The 20569-nt window shown below is 46.0% G+C and overlaps 1 protein-coding gene across 1 annotated transcript in view; it reads right to left on the bottom strand.

Moving 5' to 3' along the window:
* Positions 1-300: 300 nt before the first annotated feature.
* The window catches only part of PLCL1 (phospholipase C like 1 (inactive)), a gene marked incomplete at its 3' end in the record, with an annotated part of 202365 nt that continues 182096 nt past the window's right edge, over positions 301-20569 (bottom strand). Inside the window, exon 6 of the mRNA XM_082001852.1 lies at positions 301-483. Within this exon, the coding sequence (XP_081857978.1) occupies positions 301-483 (183 nt within the window). The remainder of the gene's footprint in view (positions 484-20569) is intronic.

The following is a 20569-nucleotide window of genomic DNA, read 5'->3' on the forward strand; positions in this document are numbered from 1 at the left end:
AAAGATGACAAAAGAATAAATTAGCAAATGGCTAATGTAATGCATGAAAGGGTGTCTACAGGATTTGCATGTGCGCGCACACACACACACGCACTTGCATACAGACAGCTTGGCTTCATTAGAAATCTCTCTACCAGAGTTCAACTTAGATAAATTAACTGCATTAAAATACTGACACTGTGAGGATTTTAATACAATCAACACCCTGTAGAGGGCATTCCTGTGTGAATTTTTAAATGCTTTAAAAAAATAGTTTAGAGTTATTGAAATCTGTGACAAATGCAACAGCTCTGCCTCCCCTCACAGCCTCCCATTCTCATCTCCGGTATCCTTCTCCTGTATTGCTTCCAGGCACCGTTTTGACTTGGCATCCGCGTGCCCACTTCCAGTTTTGCTCAGTCCACATGACAGGCATGCCAGCTGGATCTGCTTCATGTTCTCCAGGGCTTCGTTCTTGGCATTCTTCAGGAGATCTCCTTGGCCCTGAGGATGCACAGACAGACACGCAGGAGAGAGTCAGGGATTGCACACATTGCTTGGGACCGAAAGCTGCAATACTGCTCTTGTGTCTCTGCCATATTGTTCAGTGCCATGGAACAGGATGCAGGTCCTGTCTCAAGTCCCCTGTGACCCCCGTGAACACTGGGGAGGGACTGAAGCCCCCTCTGCAGCCTGGCACCCAGCTCAGCAAGGAAGGCAGTGGCCAGCACAGTAGGCAGGGTGAGCAGGACAGGCACCAGACTCCCACCCCCTTCCAGTTCACGTCCTGGGAGGTAATTTGGGCCTGGCCCCGAGGAGCCCATCACTCCCAGGAGCCCAGCCCCAAAAGCATTTCTTCTTCCACAGTCAACAGCGAGGACCTGCCAGGGATGGGGCAGCGATAGCCCATGGTACCTCCCTCTCCATGCCACTGCTCTGTCCTCGCAGGAACACCCCTGACATCAGACCTCACATGGCAATGATGGCATGTCCCCAGCTGGGGGTCCCCTGCGAGCTCTGAGACCCTAGTTACCCACCCCTCCTTGCACCTGGATTTGCTTCCCAGCCCTGGGCCCTCCTTTAGCAGAGGCAGGCAAACTGCGGGCTTGTAAGAAGCGCAGCACCCTGTGGTGCCAACACTGATCCCATCTGAACCATTTTGTTTGGCATCTTCAAGCAGGCGAATGGGAATGAGAGACTTCATGAGCAAAAGCCTGCTTCTGTATCTTCTCAAAGTGTGTAAAGGTGAGGTGACTAACAGGACATCGATCCAATTTGTAGCTACCAGGGAAAATGTGTTACATGAAATTTGTATTAAGAAGTTGGTGTTAAGAAATGCCAAAATGAATATTTATGCAATATTGGTATTTCAAGTGCCGTGAAGAAACAAGACTGTGGTGCTAGAAGATACACATAAATAAAAGCCAGGAGATGCATCTAGTTATTAAAATTCAGTATCGCTAAGAACTTGAGCTGCTCTTCTCCTAATGTCACCTGAAAGTGCAGTGTAAAGTACACCACCCGCCGCAGCTGGTGATACGCATATTCAGAAGGAATACCTCCGCTGACTGAAATGTCACATTCAACATCCCTGCAACCTAACCTGACCTCCCATGAACCACAGATGCTTCGCAGGGTCTCAGAGGAGACAACAGATATTACAGCAGGACCTGGGGCACACTGGAGGGGCGACTGATCACCAACCCTCCTTCAGTTTTTAAAACAAACCAGACGTGTTGGACGAGTCATGTACCTTCCATCTCTCTGCTCTCCCCTTCCCCAGAGCTAAGAGGAAGGGCTTATCCCACACCAATGAGCACAGTTCCCTCTTTACCAGTGCCTGGCACTGGACTGGCACCGCCTGAGCCCCCATAAACAATGTTCACAACGAAGACACAATGGTGGCTTGCAAGTCCTGCTGCACTGGTAAACACCACGTGGGAAACCACATCAGCCAGGGATGGCAGCCTGCACCCCAGAACGTCATTGTCTCATCTCCTGGTGACATAGATTTGTCCCTGCTGAACAATGCAAATCGCTACCCAGATGCTGGGCATCCAACTCAGTGAGAGAATAACAAAAAGCACTGGGACTGCGTGAGCGGCCCTGCACTATTTGGTATGAAGGTCTTTTGAAGAGATTTGTATCTTGGCAGCGTGACAGTTAAGGGAATACACAGACAAATAGCTTGGGATCCAGTGAGCAAACATGGTTTGAAAAAAACCCCTAAACTAATGATTTATGCAGCACATATTTCACATAGCTGTGATCTTGCTTTTAGGACAGAGGTTGAACTTAGGGTTAAAGGCAGTAGGGAGGAATCCAGGAGCTCCCTAGCTGCCTCGAGCAGCCGGCACGCCCCAGTCTCCCTCCCTATCTGCAAAATGGCACAGGAATCGTGCCGGTGTTCGTCGCCACAGGGACAACACACCGTGGCGTAAGCAAAGAGATCCAACAGAAGTATCATTACTGACATGATAACGTTATCAAAAAGGGTGGTAGATGCTTCACTGCACAAATGCAGTTTTAAATAATCTGTTGTTAGGATGAAATAGGCCCAGCTGCAGCAGGGCTGCTGTTTTTTCTTATCAATGCACACAAGACTGAAGACACCAAAGGCTGCACCAATGTGCAGACAAAACTGGTGTGATGATGCTTTGCAGCCTTAACTTAGTAAGTCAAAACCTGGCGCTATGTATTTATGCACAAGAACAGAAAAATCCCCTTAGTAAAGAAACAACTCAAAATAGACGTCCCTATAGAACCGAGAACAACCAAGCCCAAAAGCTGAGAGAGCCAGTGAACAGCGAGGTAAAACGACAATGAGGTAAAACGACAATGACACCCGGCGTCCCCTTAGTCGGGGTGTCCAGGGAAAGACTTCTAGGAGATTGTCCTCTGCTGCGGCATGGCTGGCGGCTCCCCAGGCAGCAGGAGCAATCACCCACGCCGTGCGCAGAGGAGGAGGATTTCCCGTCATGCCGCAGCCCAAGATGGCTGCAGCTCCATAAGCTGACACAAAGAGCTTCAGCTGAGTCTGCGTTGCCTTCTTCATGTCGTCTTCCTTCTCAGAGGGAGGGCAAATATTTCTCAGGGTGGCCCACAAACTGTGCCTTTGCCTAGGGGCTCTCTGAGACACTCATTTAAGGGAAGCTACTGGGGATTTGGTACACCCCTGCTTGGAGGATGACAGCCCGAGTCCACCCTGCCAAGACTCGGATCCGAAGTCCCCAGAAGCCATGGGACTTCACACCCTGTGCGAGGGTGCTGAGCCACCCGCTCTCCCTTATGCATATTCTGATTTCACATTTAAGTAACCAGGAATTCAGACTACAGGTTTCATCTGAAGCAATGCATGACACGTCTTTGGGTTCCAAGAAGAAAAACACTCCTCCTGACCATACTTCCACTATTTTGAAGACATTCTTATTTTCCAGTGATCTAAAAACAGAAATGGACTTATCAAAATAGTGCAAATCCATTCATGTGCAGACCAATTGATTTATGTCTTAGTCTACTTGTATTTTTTAAACAGCTGGTTCATTTCAGCAAGCTGACGGAGCAAAAATGATTTTGCATCATCTTTCACAAGAAAATTAATGACAAACCAGGCCCTTCTGACAGAGCTGTCATAATTCTAGAGACACCATAAAAAAAAAATAATCTGTGGGCATGGTCTGTTTGAAAAGCCATCTGTTTGCTTTGAAAAACTGGCTGTGAGCATAATCCACTTAAGAAAAATGTCAGCAAAATTGTGTCAACACCGTAACGAACTAAATACTGGATAGAAGCTGGAGTAAACTCCGAAAGTATGATTGCATTAAAACAACCTTCATAAATCAGTCATTCTGATCATCTCTGTGCACAGAACAATCTTCTTTGCCCTTACAAACAAAGCATCTCTCTTCTACACAAATAGAGATCACGACAGTCCACTTCGGCATCTATCCGTCTATCTCCCTTCTGCTATTGATATCACCAGCCTTCCTGAAAGTAAATACTTGTGAGAAAGGTTAAACCCAGAATTTGGCAGGACACTAAATTAAGCCAGAAGAGATTGATCGAGTGTTCTTCTTGAAAAACTGACCAAGGGACCCATTTTTATTTAGAGTTAGGGAACATTAAATGTCAGGTTTCATACACTTAACTACAACTAACTGCGGAGCCTCAGCACAAATTAACATTACAGTAGAAATAATGCAGCTTGTCAAGCAAGTGTAACATTATAAGCCTTTACCTTGACAGGCTAATACTGCTTAGAAAACAGGGATAATCTGACATGGCTTTAAATATTGCTCTGTTTCAGTGACAACCCATGAAAGTCTTTAAGAAGCATAAGTAGTTCTAGACAGACACTGGCAACGGCCACAGATAGGACAAATTCTGTATGTCGTGGGGTTTTTTTTGGGTTTTTTTTTCCAAATCAAACTCATAAGTTTTCATGAGTCAAGACAACAGCTCATTATAGCCAAGAACAACCCAGACACTGAGCTTGGGGAAAGGAGAGCAGGATGGGTGTTAGGTAAGAGGCACCATTTTGTGTTTCACTGCACAGTAGTTTTGTTTTTTTTTTTTTTGGTATGTGCAGGTGTATTTATTGTATATTTCTACATAAATATAAATACACGGGCATGGGTATGTACATTAATAAATAATGACTATTTCTATGCCTATGCTTTCTAGGAAACACCTTGCGACATGAAGGCCCCCACACACTCCTAGTTCTGGGGACCCACCAGCACTGGGGACTGCGGCTACCACACAGGCAGGACCCAAAGCCCCTGCATTGAGAGCTGCCTGCACCAGCATCGGGGGCTGCAGGAGGACCCCGAAGGCCACCGCTCGGCCTGCGCAGAGCTGAACTGCACCAACAGGCTGCCCCACACAAACGCCTTGCCGCACCACCAGCGAAGCGGAAAATCCCGTGTTGAGCGACAGGGCCTTGCCGGCCGCGTTTTCAGGAAGGCTGAAAGAGTGGCTGCGAAGGCCATTTTGTAATCTGCTGCTTGCTAAAGCAGACGGTTGCTTATCTCCTGGCAGACACATTCTCTGACAGCACATTATGGGAGCTTTCCTCTCCGCTCCTCGAGGGCTGAGTAAACAAACAATAAATAACAGAGGTCTTCCCACACGTGCCACATCACGCTCATGGCATTACTGTTGTTTTTTAACTTTTTCTCAAAGAAACAAGCTCTTGCATTAATTACATTTAATTTAATTAATTTACATTTTGTGATTACATTTAATCACAAAGGAAAACCTCCACCCCAGAGGCCGACAGTGGTTGGCTGAAAAAGCCGGACACGGCCAAATAAAACAACGTCAAGCATTGCATCGCTCCACATTTCAGGTGTAACACAGCGAGGTAACGGCACCCACAGTCAGTGCCGAGGGCCTCGGAAAGCAGAAATGCTGGTGAGCTGCTGCGATATTCAGATACCCTGTGTGAAGGCAGCAGTACCGCAAGGGGTGCATTTTCAAAGTGTCATTGTGGGACTTTAATTGTGTTTAATATGAATAAGGAGGCACACAATTAAATGATCACACATGGCTTTGAAAATGTAATCCTGAGGAGGAAATCATTAATGAAATGATTAGACTGCTATGTTAAACTTATTACAAAAAGCAGATATTTTTCCATGCTTCCTTCAAAGTTAAATGTGGGAACAAATGATATGAATTTGATTATGATACAGCCACATTTCAGAACAGAGTACTCCAAAAACTTACAGACTTTAGAACCCCCACCCTTTTCATTATTACTGCATGTTGATTGTCAAGAGCTTGGCTTTATTCTCTGTAATAGAGATCACAGTGCACATGTTGGCGTGAAAAATTACCATACACAAAGATTATACACAAAGTGTATAATCACTTCTCACACACTGAAAAAGAAAGGATTGCAAAAATGAGTTACCCCACAGGAAAAGCAGGGCCCAAATGTTACTTGCCACTTTATTTTAAACCCTTGCACAGGAGAAATTCACTTCCTGGCAGGAAAACAAAAAGGCCATGAATATAAAAGATGGCACTTAAATGGCACTTCTCGTGCCACTGGTGTATCATTTAAGGTCTGGGTTTTGGGGGTAGCTTCCCACATACACAATTGTAAACCAAATGCAAGAGCTTGTCTCTCCCTGTCTGAAGCCAGCACCAGTAAGCCACTGAGTAAATCGGGCGATCCGACTGAGTCCTCGCTGGGGCCTGAGTCATCGTGTTTGTCAGTATTTGCTAGTAATTTCAGACGTCAAACTGAGCATCTCATTTTGGTGTATCAGCATGTTACTGACAGCCAGAGACCTTCTTTCCCATTTCCCAAAGCAGGGTCTAGCAAAAATTTGCAAGAAGGAAATAGAGCTGAGAATCGATTGTATCACAGAGAGAACAGATCTGATGTATGAAAAAGAAAATATCCACCCAGGGAAAGGCAGTCATCATTATATGAAGTGTTAAATCTCTGTAAGGAAGAGCAGGAAAGAGAAACTATTGTGGAATAGATTGTCATGTGCAGCCTTGACACAAGGTTACGTGATAAAAACAAGGTGAACACGAGTTTTTAGATGAGTGGTAATATTGAATCAAAGGTTGTGCCAAGCAACGAGGTCAGAAGCTCTACGCTGATCTGCTCAACTCATTGTAGCCAGCAGCTGGGACACCTAGGACAGCAAGGGTGAAGAAGACAACAGAGAGGAGGAGAAATAGTTAACAGGAACAATCTCCTAGTATTTCTGTAGCTAACCCAGATTAGTCCCTACTTCATCCTTTCTCCATTCACTTCATAAACCAGCCATACAGATGCTGGCTCAAGGCTTTCCTGCCTGCCTCTCATTACTGAGAGGGGCTGAGCGGGTTCAGAAAGTAGGAAGAACTTCAGGAAAAACCCAGGAAAAGCACCCGGAGTGCAGAACTGGCCTTGGCTGCACTGTATTTCCTAACTGTTTTACTACTTACGCAGAGAAAAAATTCCTGTTTGCACCTGTTATTTGCATGAGTCTCAGAAATGAAACCACCCCTTGCAAGCTACACTGGCAGCCTTGAGGACACTCACCAACTGGCCAAGACCCACAGCACTAAGGTGATGCATCCCAGCCAGCAGCCTCCTGCCAGCAAGCACTTAAGGGCAACTGCTGGGTGAAGAGCTAAAGGGTAACCATCTCTACAAATACTGTTTACAAAGCACAGTCTCTCTTCTTGTGCAGTCAGTTGTAAGAGTGAGAGAACCACCCCAGCATATTAGTCCAGTCCTTTTTGAGGCATGGATCTCTGCAACCATAGTAGGTGTTCAGATACCACAGCAAAGGGAGACAGAAGAGGTTAACAAAAATGGAAAAATAAATGATGATAAATAGAATAAATAAGTAACAAAGTAAAGTAAGATTCAGAATGGCCTTAACTGAGTAACGCAGATCAAATCTTAACCTCACTCATGGCTCTTTTGTGATTACTCATCATGGCTGGACTACTCTGTTAACACACTCAATGGTTTTGTGACTGCAGATGGGTACTCTGACCCCGGGATGGAGCCTGATGCTAAAATTGTAAATATGGTGTGTTAAGAACAATATCCAAGTTACCTGAAAACCAGTTCCATCTGATTTTAACTGCTTATATTTAAACTCCCAAACTAGACCAATCTGCCAATTGTTCATTATTAGGCTGTCCCATGCAAGCCCCAAAACTTTTATTTGATTCCATTTGCCATTTGGGTCTCACCCCAAAGGTCTGCATTGGAGAGGATGATTAGACAAGGATCTACAGAGGTGTTCAGCGTTAGCCTGGCTAGCTTTCTAGAAGGCTAGTGACAGTTCATTGCACAGCCAAGGATTCAATCCCACAACACAAGGCAGTGACGTGAGCGGTTGGGAAGAGGGAACGCCAGCTACCTCTGCCAGTGTGACACATCCTTGAAAAAAACCCGTGGCATTTTTCACCTTCTTTATCAGCTATTGGACAGGTGCAGTTAGAATCTGAATGGCTGTGCTGGATACTGAGATAGCCCCCTCGGCACCAGTTTATCACAAAACTGCTGGCCCATCACTTGTATATTCTCAAATCATGGGACACAGCCAAACACAAACCTTGAGGGCAGCCTGGGAGGTGGAAATGAACAAAACACCTCTGTCATAAAAGAAGAACCTAAAAAACAGTCACGCAATTAGCAAAAAAGCAAATACTTAGAAAAACTTCTGATTCTGGCTGCTGGCCTTACCAGCGTGAGTATATTGCTGCCTTGTGCAGCCATGGCAACTTAGGAAAGAGGGGCTGTATTTGTAATTCTATTACAGGATTTGCCTAATGAAATAAAGGCAAAGGACATATGTGGCCAGCTTGCTCTCTGAAACACAGTCAAGGGCCCTTCCAAACCCTACTGGCCCTAGACCAAAGTCTGAGAAGGAATTAACGTCAAGCATTTGCTTGAATGCCTAAGTGGCAAAAAGCACTCACGCTGCAGCGTTCCCTATTGATCTTTAAACAGAGCTCTCCACTGAAATCCAGGGGCTCTTGCAAATCAATCGCATCATACAGCTATTAATCTATTCCTTCAAGCTGGCATTTTATGTATAAAAAGAGTGGGCTTTTATTTCCATTAAAAAAAAATGCCTCTTGCTTCTCTCTGATCTGGGTGTTTAAATTAAATTACCTTATAGCAGGCTGTCAAAAGCAACGAAGGTGAACATCGACTGTCCGTAACTGTGTTGCAGCAGGAACTTGCTTTCAGAAATAACGGCATTAATTTGATGTTAGCCATGTGCTGAGCAGTTCAGCTGCTCATGTGTCTCTCAGGCACTGCATCTAGCAGACAGTTTGCAAGCACAGCCACAAATGTATGGATGCTTGCTGTCAACCCCTCCATGCTAGGAGCCTGCCTTTTTTCTGGTGATAAGTTTGAAATCAAAGGGTTGCCTGGGAGCCCAGGAGTGCACAATCAATACTAAGAAAACCCCACATCATTGAAGAAATTAGGGCACTATTTATTTTTGATAAACAGCCATGAGATGGAAATCAAAACTGTATGTCCAGGCATTTATTTCTTAGTCCTTCTTTGGTCATAAAACCCAATTCCCCACATGTACCAGCATCAACTGGTAACTCCAATAAAGCCCAGAGAGTCACAGCAAAACAAAACAAGAAGAAAAACAAAGCAGAAAGCACAGAATTGTCTTACATTTCATTTTTCTGAGTAAAAGGACCAGCTGCAGGAAAAGGCATGTTTTGCAGCTAGCAAAACACCCGTGTAAAGCAACCCCTGAGCAAAACACTTGGCTGAGAGTAGCTGGCACCCCCCCACCTCCCTGCTCCCCCATGCCCTCCGTGCTGACGCACAGCTGCCCAGGCTGCAAGCCACACAGTTAACATCAAAATCATGTCCTTCATCGCAGGCATTGACAGCAAAATGCCCATTAAGTTCATCAGAACCTGGAAAGGTTTTATTGACCATCTCCATCCAAGTTGATTCTGTTTTGACTGAAGACAAGAAGCACCTGTGCTGGTTTGGTTTTATTGTTTTGGGGGTGTGTGTGGGGGGGGTGTTGTCTTTGGGGGTTTTTTTGGGGGGGCGGTGTTGATGGGAGTGTTACAGGAGATGTAACACAAACACTCACTGCTCTCCTTAAACTACTGTTTAGGACAACAGTTGAAAAAAACCACCTGCAGCTGTGCTTAATGCTAACTGAAATAATCTAATTAAGATGAAATGAAATTATGCCAGAGCACAGCATTTCTGGACAGGTAACAGAGCATACTCATGCAGTGCTTGCTCCTGCGCACAGCTCCTTATGGTCTCCTCATCTCTGAGAAATCACGTGGCACAAACACTAATTTCTTAGCAACTATACAGTTTGCAAATCCTCCTGCTACAGTGGTGGCTGGCAACCACCACCAGCTGGCTGGGGCACAGGAATCTGCAGAAGCCACCCGAGCTCCCTATTCCTATTCCCCTAGAGGGGACATGACACCCCTCTGGTTTGGCTGCCCCGCTCCCTTCATGCACGGTGCTGTGGGCAGTCAGTTTTCTAACCTGTTCACAAGCAGCAGAGACCACAAACAATGTTATGCTGAAGCAAAGTCTTTAAGCTGAGACCAAAACCTCCAAATCACTTGAAAGGTTAAGTGAAGAAAGAAAAAAAATAACACAAAATACTGTCCAACTGCTAGGAAGGAACATGTTTTTAGACGATCCTTAAGGAAATCTGATCCAACTCTGATCCAACTCATCCTCATCGGCTCGGCTTTCCCTATCAAGGGACCAGCGCTGGTCCCCTGCAGTAAAAGGCAGGCTTGCAGGGGCAGTGAGCTCAGTAAAAGCAGGGCTGAGCCACCTTCTCTGCTCACATTCCCCCAGCCGGAGGTCAAAGAGGCTCCTGTGGGCACAGTGGCCTTGGGCCCCCTGCTAATAGGGCTTGTTCCCCCTGGGAGATTCCCAGTCTCACCCTCCCAGTGCAGATGTGAAACCAAGCAAAAACAGGAGCGGGTATGGTTATTTTTGTAAGCAGCACACTGACCCAGCAACTGGAAGGGAAGGAGAAAATCAGGAGGGGTCAGAAACAGGCATGGCTGGACATGGGAACTCTCTGTGAAGGATGGGAATGGAGACACAAGGCAAACAGAGTGAGCCAAGCACAAAAATAAGTGGTGCAGGACGGGGACTGTTATATTCATTTACACATTCATTGCCCCAAAATATCAACAAGGGAAACTGAACAAGCATCATTTTCAACCCATTACGATGTCATGCCACAGAAAATAGGAGGCAAAATTGAACTAAATTTTTAAGCCTGATATAGAGGGCTGTAGTAATACCTCCACAGTTACTGGTGAGGGTTGGAGAGGATGAATTTAGACTACCCAGCTTCAGACCACCGAACCACCCTCTGAAGGAAACTGTCCTTCGCCTGCTGCTGATAGTGGCCTCCAGTCTCAGCCTATTCATCCCAGACTGCTAAATTAGGCTCCTCAGGCTGAGCTGTGCAACTCGCACCACCTCTGCCACTGCTTGAAAATGTAAAAAAAAAAAAAAAAAATATTCAGGTACTTTTCAGTGCCTTTCTGAGGCTGACCTCCTCCCCACTGCTAGGTACACCAGCATCGCCAGGTTACTGGCGCGACAGAGCAGGAACCCAGGTGACACCAAGGGAGAACACAGAGAGCACTTAACTGCAATTATCGTCACTCCCTGCTCTGTCAATTCAGAGTGACTATCAGTAAGGCTCCCCCGGTCCGTAACAGAGAGGATGTTGGAGAAAAAAAATCTACTATACAGGCATTTTTTACTTATTCCTCTAAGCCTGACTGTTGTGTCTTTTTAGTATGCTCTCTCATGTACACAGCCTATCTGACATAAGCAATGTCATCTTTTTCTTTTTGTGATCCAAAAATAAACAGCAGCTGCCACAGCAACAGAATCACTGGTTTTGTCTCAGCTTTTCTCCCCACATGGTTCCCACCTGTACCTGGGGAAATGACACATACAAAAGGGTCCATTAGCTCCTGCAGGGTTCATCACCTTGTACTTGATTTCATCTGACCCGGGTAAAAGAAGACTATAGCTGTCAAGGATACAACATACAAGGTCGCAGTTTCCTAATCTGTTGTTCATACAGTAAAGCTTAATTCCACCCACAAGCACTTGGGCCTCTGATTTCCCTAGCTCCCAGGCAAGTTTTTGGGAATGCCTGCCACATTTAGGGTTTATGGGACCATACCAGGGTTGCTGGGGAAGAATAACTGCAAAGCAAATGCCTGATCTCACTGAACACCTACAACTTCCACTTAACGCAGTTTGTGGCTTTCAGCTAACTGTCCAAGCCCTCCCTGCAGATCCATACTGCCAATAATCACATATGTTAACACAGAAGTCTTTACTCCGCAGCCCTCTACTGCTGGTGGCTCCAGACTACAAAAATGAATCAATACCACCATTGAGTTAAATAGCATTTCATTTCTTTAACTGCAGCCCTTGGAATATGTTAGCACTGTGGATGAACATTTTCTCTTTTCAATGTCAGGAGGCAGTAATGGAAGCTGGACTGGCACAATGAAACAGGGAAGGTCATGCCAGCAAATCACTGCCTGCTGCATGCAGAGTTCAGCTCCCCTGACCCCGGTACTCAGGCAAGTGCAGAAGTCAAAGGTCCTGGCTAGCAATGGTGTTATGCACATCCCAACACGTGGAGAGAGGATTCCTATCTATGCTCAGGAGGGAGAGTGGAGGGGACCTGACATTCATACAGAGACACGCTAGCCCCTAGCTTCAGCAAAGCGCAAGGGCCAAGTATCAGTCGGTTATAAAGTACGTCACCGGATTTGACTGAGGCCACTGACAGTGGCAGGGAAAACCCAACCACCATCTCAGCACTGGGAGAGGAAGAAGTTTCGATGGAACAACTGGCAGCTTTCATCGCCGCCTGAGCTCCCTTAGGGAATCAGCTTCAATTAGACACACATTCCCCCACGGGGAGCAGGGTTTTGTAGATGCTGGCACATAATTCATAAAAGGGGCAGTCAACTTCCCACTTATAAGCACTGGGAAATGGTATGTGATCTGCTGACAGTAGCTGTAACGAGCTCAAAATATACCACAAAGGTAATTTTTAGAAGATGTTAAACCTCTTGGCACACACCAAAGCCTACATTCAAATGTAACCATTTCTGGCTAGCACCAGTTTACAGCTCCCAGAGAACGGCACAATTCAGATTTAACAATAAGCAAATGCTGGAGAAAAAACAATGTACAAGCCATTCCCTCTTAATGTTCCCACCATGTACAAATCAGCACCCCGGTCTCCCCCTGATATTCAACAGCCCTACACAAATTCAGAAAAAAATGACTGTGGGTGGAGGCTTCAGGCAGCAATTCCTTCTTGCTCTGTCCCACCACGGGCCACCTAGAAACAGAGCCCTTTGCTCAGACACATGCTCCCTCACACGACAGCAAGGCACACACAGGCTGTGGAAAGGAGAAGCTCCCTCGTGGCACAAAGACCCATGTCTAAATGAACCAGGGAATTTAACAGTGTAGGAACATGACTGCTTTGGGTAAAAATCCTCCCAGAGCCTATGGGTTACCCTGACTTAGGCAGGGTGCCGAGCTGACACACATGAGCTCCACGTTTGGAGAAAAACAAAGGGAGTTTTCTCTACCTATATTTCATTAGCCCTGAAGCAATCACAGCTCTGCCAGATCTTTACCAGGACACACAATGCTGATTCACAACAGCATTAATAGTTTAAAATACGAGGAAGACAAAACACCCTGGCAGGCACCATCAGCATCATCTCTACGTGGGCCAGAAGTGGCAACGTGTGCTAGCTGGGGAGGGACGAGGTGAGCACAGCAAACAGGTTGTAAAGTGAATTTACTAAATAATGGAGATAAAAATGTAATGTGTCTTTTCAATAATAAGTAACCATGCAATTGATTTTTTTTTTCTCATATGTTAAAGGGACATCGGGAATCCTCCAAGTAGCATCAAGAGATAACTGGAGTTAGCTAAGTGATAGCCAGTCCCCTAGTCCAAGAAAAAACATCCATTTTGTGTGTCTCAGCACATGAGAAATACCGTGCTGCTTAACTGACTACCCTGAAACAACATCAACAGTGAATGTAAGGGAGCAAAGGAAAAGACCACTGAGGTCTTCAGTGTCATGAATAAACATCCAGGTGAGGCACCATGGGACACTGCCAACCCGGGAAGGAAAAGGCCTCTCCAAGCCCCTCACTAGTGCCAGGCGCTGAGGCAGGACTGCTGCCAGGGGCACATGCCCAGTGCCACCCCAGAGGCTGGGGAAGGACCTGGAGGAAAGGCTCCTGCCCCTCCAGCACACTGCCTCACTGCTTGAGCTGCGTGTGGCAAGGCTGGCAGCTCGGCTTGGGTTATAATGCAATCTTTAACACCTCCCAGAGGCAGCTGCTTTTTTTCTTTCTTTGTTAGTACAGCCATTGACAGATAAAAGCAAGAAATGTGCGAATTTCCACTGAAACTTACACTTTCATTACAGCCCTTTTAATTCCTCTGAATGAGGTCATGTTGTCAGATTGGCACAAACAAGATTCCCAACCTCCATGTCTTCCAGGCTGTGTTAATTAACTCCACTGCCAGGTACGGCAGTCTTTGATATCTGTGTCTCAGATGAAAACGTCACCATTACAGTGGAGGGGATGGTAGCAGAAGTTGCTGAAGTTCCTACACCACTTTCAGTCCCTGCCTTCACTGTCATCTCCCACCCTTTGGAGGAGATGACACTGACCCAGTTTTTACACCCAAGCAATCCTCCTTTAGTGTGGAACCATCTACAAATATTATTCCATCCAGTCATCTTCCTCCCCCCGCCAACTCTTAGTACTACCCGTTTTCCATCTCAGTTCTGCTCAGGCACACATACGTGCAGGAGTAGCTCCTTCTCCTCAAAAGATGAGTTCCCTCAAGCAACTTTTAATCCTACCTGCTGATTTTCAAATAACCTCCTCTTAGGTGATAATCTTGTTATTGCTCAGAGCAGCATTCAGAGAACAAACTCTCTTTGTATTCACACATCATTACCTGAATGTTATTAATTACTCTTCCAGTCGTACAGTCTTTGGACCAGTTGACCCACACCCCTGAGAGAAGCTGGCCTTCACACCCAGGTGTTAAAACCCCTGCCAGGTTGGTAAAAAAGAGAGACGACAGCAGTGCAGCTGGGGCTCAGGTTGTGACGGGGTCTGCCCCGCCAGCGGGCACACAGCAGAGAGCCAGATTCCACACAGCTACCCCAGGGTGATGTCACCACGAACACAGAGTGATAAACTCGTGCAAACTGCATCACAGGTAGAGGCAGCTTTAGACCCATGAGAATTTTAGTCCAGATCAAGGATGGGGGAGAATCAGGTGCACGGGTAAGACAAAGAACGTGATGGTTCTCCCACTGTTTTAGCATGATTTAGATGATACGCACAATTGGGGTGGTACAGAGGGAAAGGGGAGCTGAGCCTGGGGAGAAGACACAGGAAAGACTGAGATGACAGTGAGGCACAGAGGGGTATCTGAGACTGGACAGCTGACCAAGCAGGGGGCTGCCCTGAGCAGCCAATCTACACGAGAAGAGAGCTAAGCATCTATTTTGGCAGACTAGTGCTATTTAGATATCCTGACAAGCCTCCACTTGTGAAGCGATGCTAAAATTGGTTTTCTACACACAGCACCTCAGCATGCCAATGCTGTCGGGCTCGAAGCCTGTGCCGCTGAGGTGGCCTTGGCAGAAGGGGCACCAGGCACAGCGACCCCACATGCTCCTGACCCTGTCTTCCACCACCATTGCTGCAACGTGATGCACCTCACCCTGCGTGCATAGCCAGCAGCTTGGCATCAGATCTGTGGCTTTTGGCAATTTGTCTTATCACTCAAAAGAAAAGGCACATCACAAGATTTCTTTCTATCTATCTCTGCCTTATTGTAGTCAAATAAAAGGAAAACAGGCTAAGCAAGATATCACTTGAGGCTTTTCACACCATCTTTCATTTCTCTAATCTGTTCTTTTTGTCCCAAAGCTACTGTTGTTCTGCAAATATATTTGATGGCACCTCTCACCTCCTATGCATGTACATGCATGTGTGTCTGCAAGCATACAAACCCATCCCAGTGGAATTGAAGGACTAATTTACATCTGAAATGCAGAACTCTGGATTGCAGTACAAAATAAAAAAAAAATAAAAAAAAAGGTTTGCAACAAAGGAAGGCAGCTCATAGCACTCCTCTTCTGGATGAACATTGGTGACCCTCCATTTTTCGTCTGTCCTACACTTGGGTCCCACAGTGATTGCAAGAGGATCTTGTCCCTAAACCCACTGTTCTGAAACACCTGCAGAAGCAGAGCCCTGGTGCTGAAGCAGGAAGGGGAAAATGAGAAAAATGGCAGAGACCCACATTTCTGCTCAGATTACTCTGGCCATCAGCTCCTTCCCCAACTGCCAAGTGGCTCTGGGTCCCTAGGTCCCCCGGACACTGGATGTCACCATGGAGAACACCACAGCCTCATACCAAGCACCTTCCGTGCCAAGTATTTGAGCAGGGCCTAGAGCCACAGCAGCTAAATATTCAGTTTGATCCTGCACTCGGGCAGCAGGAGGAGCTACACAGCCTCTCACAGGCCCTACCAGTCCTATTTGCTGTGCACCCAAATAGCTGTTAAAAGGCTGGAGAAAACTCAGAAAATGGTGTGTGCTCCCTGAATGAACAGAACCTATTAATTGGGCTTGGTCCTGCGGGGACCACGTGAGGTGGGAAGGTGAGTGCTGCTCATCACAAGCACCAGCGCTGCAGGCAGGCAGGTGCAGGTGTACGTGGACCCCTGTGCCTGGATGGTTAAGCACCGACTCAGCCCGATCCGAATGTCTGGACAATCGCTTCTTGCCCGTCAATGAAATGCTCCTGCTGTGCCACTATTGGACAAAAACCCAGGAACAACCAACTAAGACAGGACAAAATCTCTCCTCTTTGTCAAGCCATCCTGGGACTCCATGCCTTAACACATCTCCTCAGAAATTCACAGCATCATGAAGGACCACGAGCTGTGAACCCAGGTGGTCATTGCTCTCCCTTCCCTCATTAGTCCCTGCTGTTGCCAGCATTTGGTTTTTGCAGATTTAAGATTGCCTGATGGCCTTCATGTATATTTTACACACATGTGAATATTTAATTTGCTCTAAATCCAATTCATGTCTTGAAATTTTCCTTGGCCAAGAAAACAGAAACCTTGTCAGAAACACCATTAGAGCTTCAAAAGCTTGCAGGGAGCAGCCAGGTGCCCAGAGAGGCCATGCTGTACTTGTCTGAGACTGCTCACTACATCCTTCCTGGAGCAATGCTTGGCAGCATGGCTGACAGCCAAGGAGAACGGGATAGTCCAGCTGATTAACTGGTACCATTGAGACACTGGGATTACACTGATTTTACCCTGATACATACTTTTGAAGTAACTTGAGAAGCCTCCATCGCCAGACACAACTGAAAAAATCTACTGAGACAAAGTGTCTTTTAAAGAGCTCTGGTTCCTGCCTCTGGGCTTGGGCAAGAAAGACAGAAGCCAGTGCTGTGAGGAGTACGGGGGAGAGCTCGAGGAGGCATTTACCAACCGAATCAGCAGAGAACAGCACTCTGCTACCTAAAAGAAGGATGCACCTGCCTAATAGTTACAGGGTTTGATTCTGTTGGTTTACAAAATACACTGATCAAAGCAACTTCGCACATGAATCACACACTTTTACCTCCTTATCTTGTAACACAATATCATTTAAAGGACTTGAAATCCCCCTATCCCAGAAAGTCTTGAAACACCTCCCCACAGACAGATGAGCCCTGTAGCATGGCCTGAGGGCCAGGAGCACAGGCTTTGCCCTCCCAACGAGCTCTGGAGCTGGGAGCCTCCATCACACTCACCACTGCATCCAGAGCATGCAAAGGGCCCAGAAACCAGTTGCGCTCCCATGCCACTCCTCCAGACTCTTCACAGGCTCAATAAGGAACAACCTAAATCTATCCCCTTCTTCACCTTTCCCTCTACTTTTAAATAAACTGCTTCAAGCTAAGCAGGTTTGTATTTGCAACAATGAATGGATGTTGACCTTGCTGGACCTTTTCACCTTCTCTTTAACACCCTCTCAGAAAGCCAGCTGTTTCATGTTATTTTTTTCTTTTTTGTCCTTAAGTTCATGTGTAAGAGACCAACCTGATCTAGTAACTCGACGAATAATTACAGCAGCTCTGCATTTCTTCATATGTTTGTATTATCTGTCATCTCATTAAAGACTGATTGGCTCAGCCAAGGTCAGCTGCAGCTGAGCCAGTCTTGGGGAAAGCAGCAGATCCTTCAAAAGTATCCAGCACACACAATCTGGAAAGGTTTAAAAGTTAGACACACCACTCCGAACTGCATCAACAAAGGAAATGCAAACAACATGGGGACTAAACAGCTGGAGAGGCATTTAACCTCTCCAGAAAAAGAACCTTTGGGGTAACCAGATTCAAAACATATTTATCTAGGGAGATCTGGAGACAAGTAGACATGGAACAATACAACGAGCCCTGCATTGAAAGACAAGCGTGAAGTCTCCATGCCACGCAAACCACTTCTGCCTGCTGCTCTTGCTGGACTACCACTGTCACAAGATGACAGCAAATCACAAGAATTTGTTGCTAAGGCAATGGCTTATATTTCATATATTTCATCTATTTTTGCAGTTTCACAAATTGAGCACCGATGTGCTTATGTCCACAGAGATATGCTGGGAAAAGGAGGGAAATAAGATATGAGGAATTTTTCAGGGGGCAGGGGAAAGCACTCTTTTACTTTACTTCTACTTTACTTTCACTTACAGAGAAAGAAATATATGGTACATGGAATGCAGCAGCTTTATGGGCGTCATGAATTCACTGTGCTGTCACTTAAGACCTAGATAGTGTAAACTGTTGTGCAAATCCTTTGGCAGCAATTATACCTGGTAGAATATATTGTTACCACTTTGCTTAATTACATGAAATGTCCCCAAGATACTGCTATGCTGCTCTTTTGTCCACTCTATAGCATGCCAAGGAGCAAAGCCATGGTTCTTGCCTAACTGCAGGAAAAAGGACTGATGTGAAAAGACCCAAATAAATCTTACTTACAAGATGGTATAGAGCACTGTAGAGTATCCATTAAAAACAGTCCCAGAATGCACTATAATAACCCTTAAATTAAGGCTGTGAATGGACCTAGTTCTTCCAAAGATCAGCAGTAACTCTGCATGGTACCATTGGCCATAAGGTGCTTCAGAATAACAATCACAGCCTGATATGTTGCTTTTCTTCCTTAAGAAAACTGATAAATTGTAGTTATGTTAAATTCAGCTCAGTTTAGGTGAAGCCAGAGAAATATATTGCTGTCTGTACGTACATCTTTCAGAAATCTGGCTTTCACCTCTCCAAGTGTCCTCAAAGTACACGCCTGGGGCTCTGCTACCCAAGTGAGAGGTCTGGAAGCTGCAGGTCTCCCAAGCAACTGAACGTTTATTGTCACAAATGACAGTGATGAACAAACAGGTCATTTGTGGACATGGTCCTCCAAAAGTGCTATCAGTGTGCAGTTTTGCTGCATAAAACCCCTTACACCAGAGCTAACGTTGATCATGACTACATCATAAAATTGTGTATTTCTCCCCCAGAGAGTAAACAGTATTAGCAATTTAATAATTGTACACCTTCTGCATTCAGCAATCTCTCTCTTTATACATCTAATCGGCCTTAATTTAAATGCAGGATAATTAGCAGATACACTCATGGACAGGTGCTGAAACAATCCTTGAAAATTTAACCACTTGATGTCTTCTAGCATGCACTAACAGTTGGAGTCCTAGTAAGACAGAACACACTTACACAGCAGAGGCAAAAATCTTATCACGGGCAGCAAAAAAGATTTAAAAAACCATGAATGCATTTCACAGCAGAGACTACATTCAAACATTTGGGTGTTTTCCCCTTCAGTAGAAGACCAAAACAGTAAATGCCATTTTATCTTTGTCTTCCCATGTTTTCTCTCTAAATAAATCAGTATGTTGGTATATTAACTATCTAGATATTTACCATCAACATGGAGGCAAGTATTTGGTTGTATTTTTCCTAGAATTTGTATGTGCTGATCCACTAAAGCACAGATAGCATAGCAAAATATGTCTGCAGACCGCCAAAGCACGTCCACATGAGAGCAATAAATCTCAACCACAGTCACCACACACGCAAACTTTGCTTGGCTTACTTGCCAGGCTCTCGGAAGTCAGGCGGATCCAAACTTCTTTGCAAGTAAACACCTCCTGGTAATCCATGACAGCTTTGACTCAGCAAGGAGAGCAGTTTTGCAGGCTACAAATTTTTTTTTCCCCCCAAACATTCTCAAAAACTTATAAAGCAGTCATTAAATCTGGTTTGCATGTGTGACAGATGCTGAGAGTGCCTCAGTTACTGGAAGGCACTTGGGCCAAGATCCCGCGGGAGGGGCAGATGGAGCGGGCAGAAGGGCCCCAGGAGAGGCAGCAGCCAAGAGGGCTGGGAGCAGACCCAAGCTGGTCCTGCACGCACACCTCCCATACGTATGTGAGCATACCCTACCTGAAAGCCATCTAGTGCTCTATGGCAGCTCTCACGAGGACTCGTTAGCTCAAAGCCAGAACTGCCCTAACTGAGCTCCTCAGCTTCTGCCTTACACGGCCCAGCACGCCGCTCTCGCTGGGCGCAGGCAGGAGGAGCTCGCGCCTGCCTGCAACAGCGGCCGCGCGTGCCCGGGAGGAGGTGACCTCGCCAGGGGAAGGCAGGAGAAACACCAGCATCCGTGGAGAAACAAACATGAGCCCACACACCCATGTGAATCCCTTCACTCTGTGAAATGGATAGGCGGCTATATTAAAAAATGGGCAAATATTCATGAAAATTAACTGTGAACTTGTGATGCAAAAGAGAGGGTCGGCCAAGCCAAGCGGTTTTGCGTGCAAGTTAGGATGAAATGAACGGTTCCTAGCACCATAGACCCTGTGAGGTGGTAAACACAAAATTTCTTTTGCTACCTTTGCATTTTACTGGCACCT

This window comes from Phaethon aethereus (assembly GCF_964289735.1).
Source record: "Phaethon aethereus genome assembly, chromosome: 6".
NCBI classification, from domain to species: domain Eukaryota; kingdom Metazoa; phylum Chordata; class Aves; order Phaethontiformes; family Phaethontidae; genus Phaethon; species Phaethon aethereus.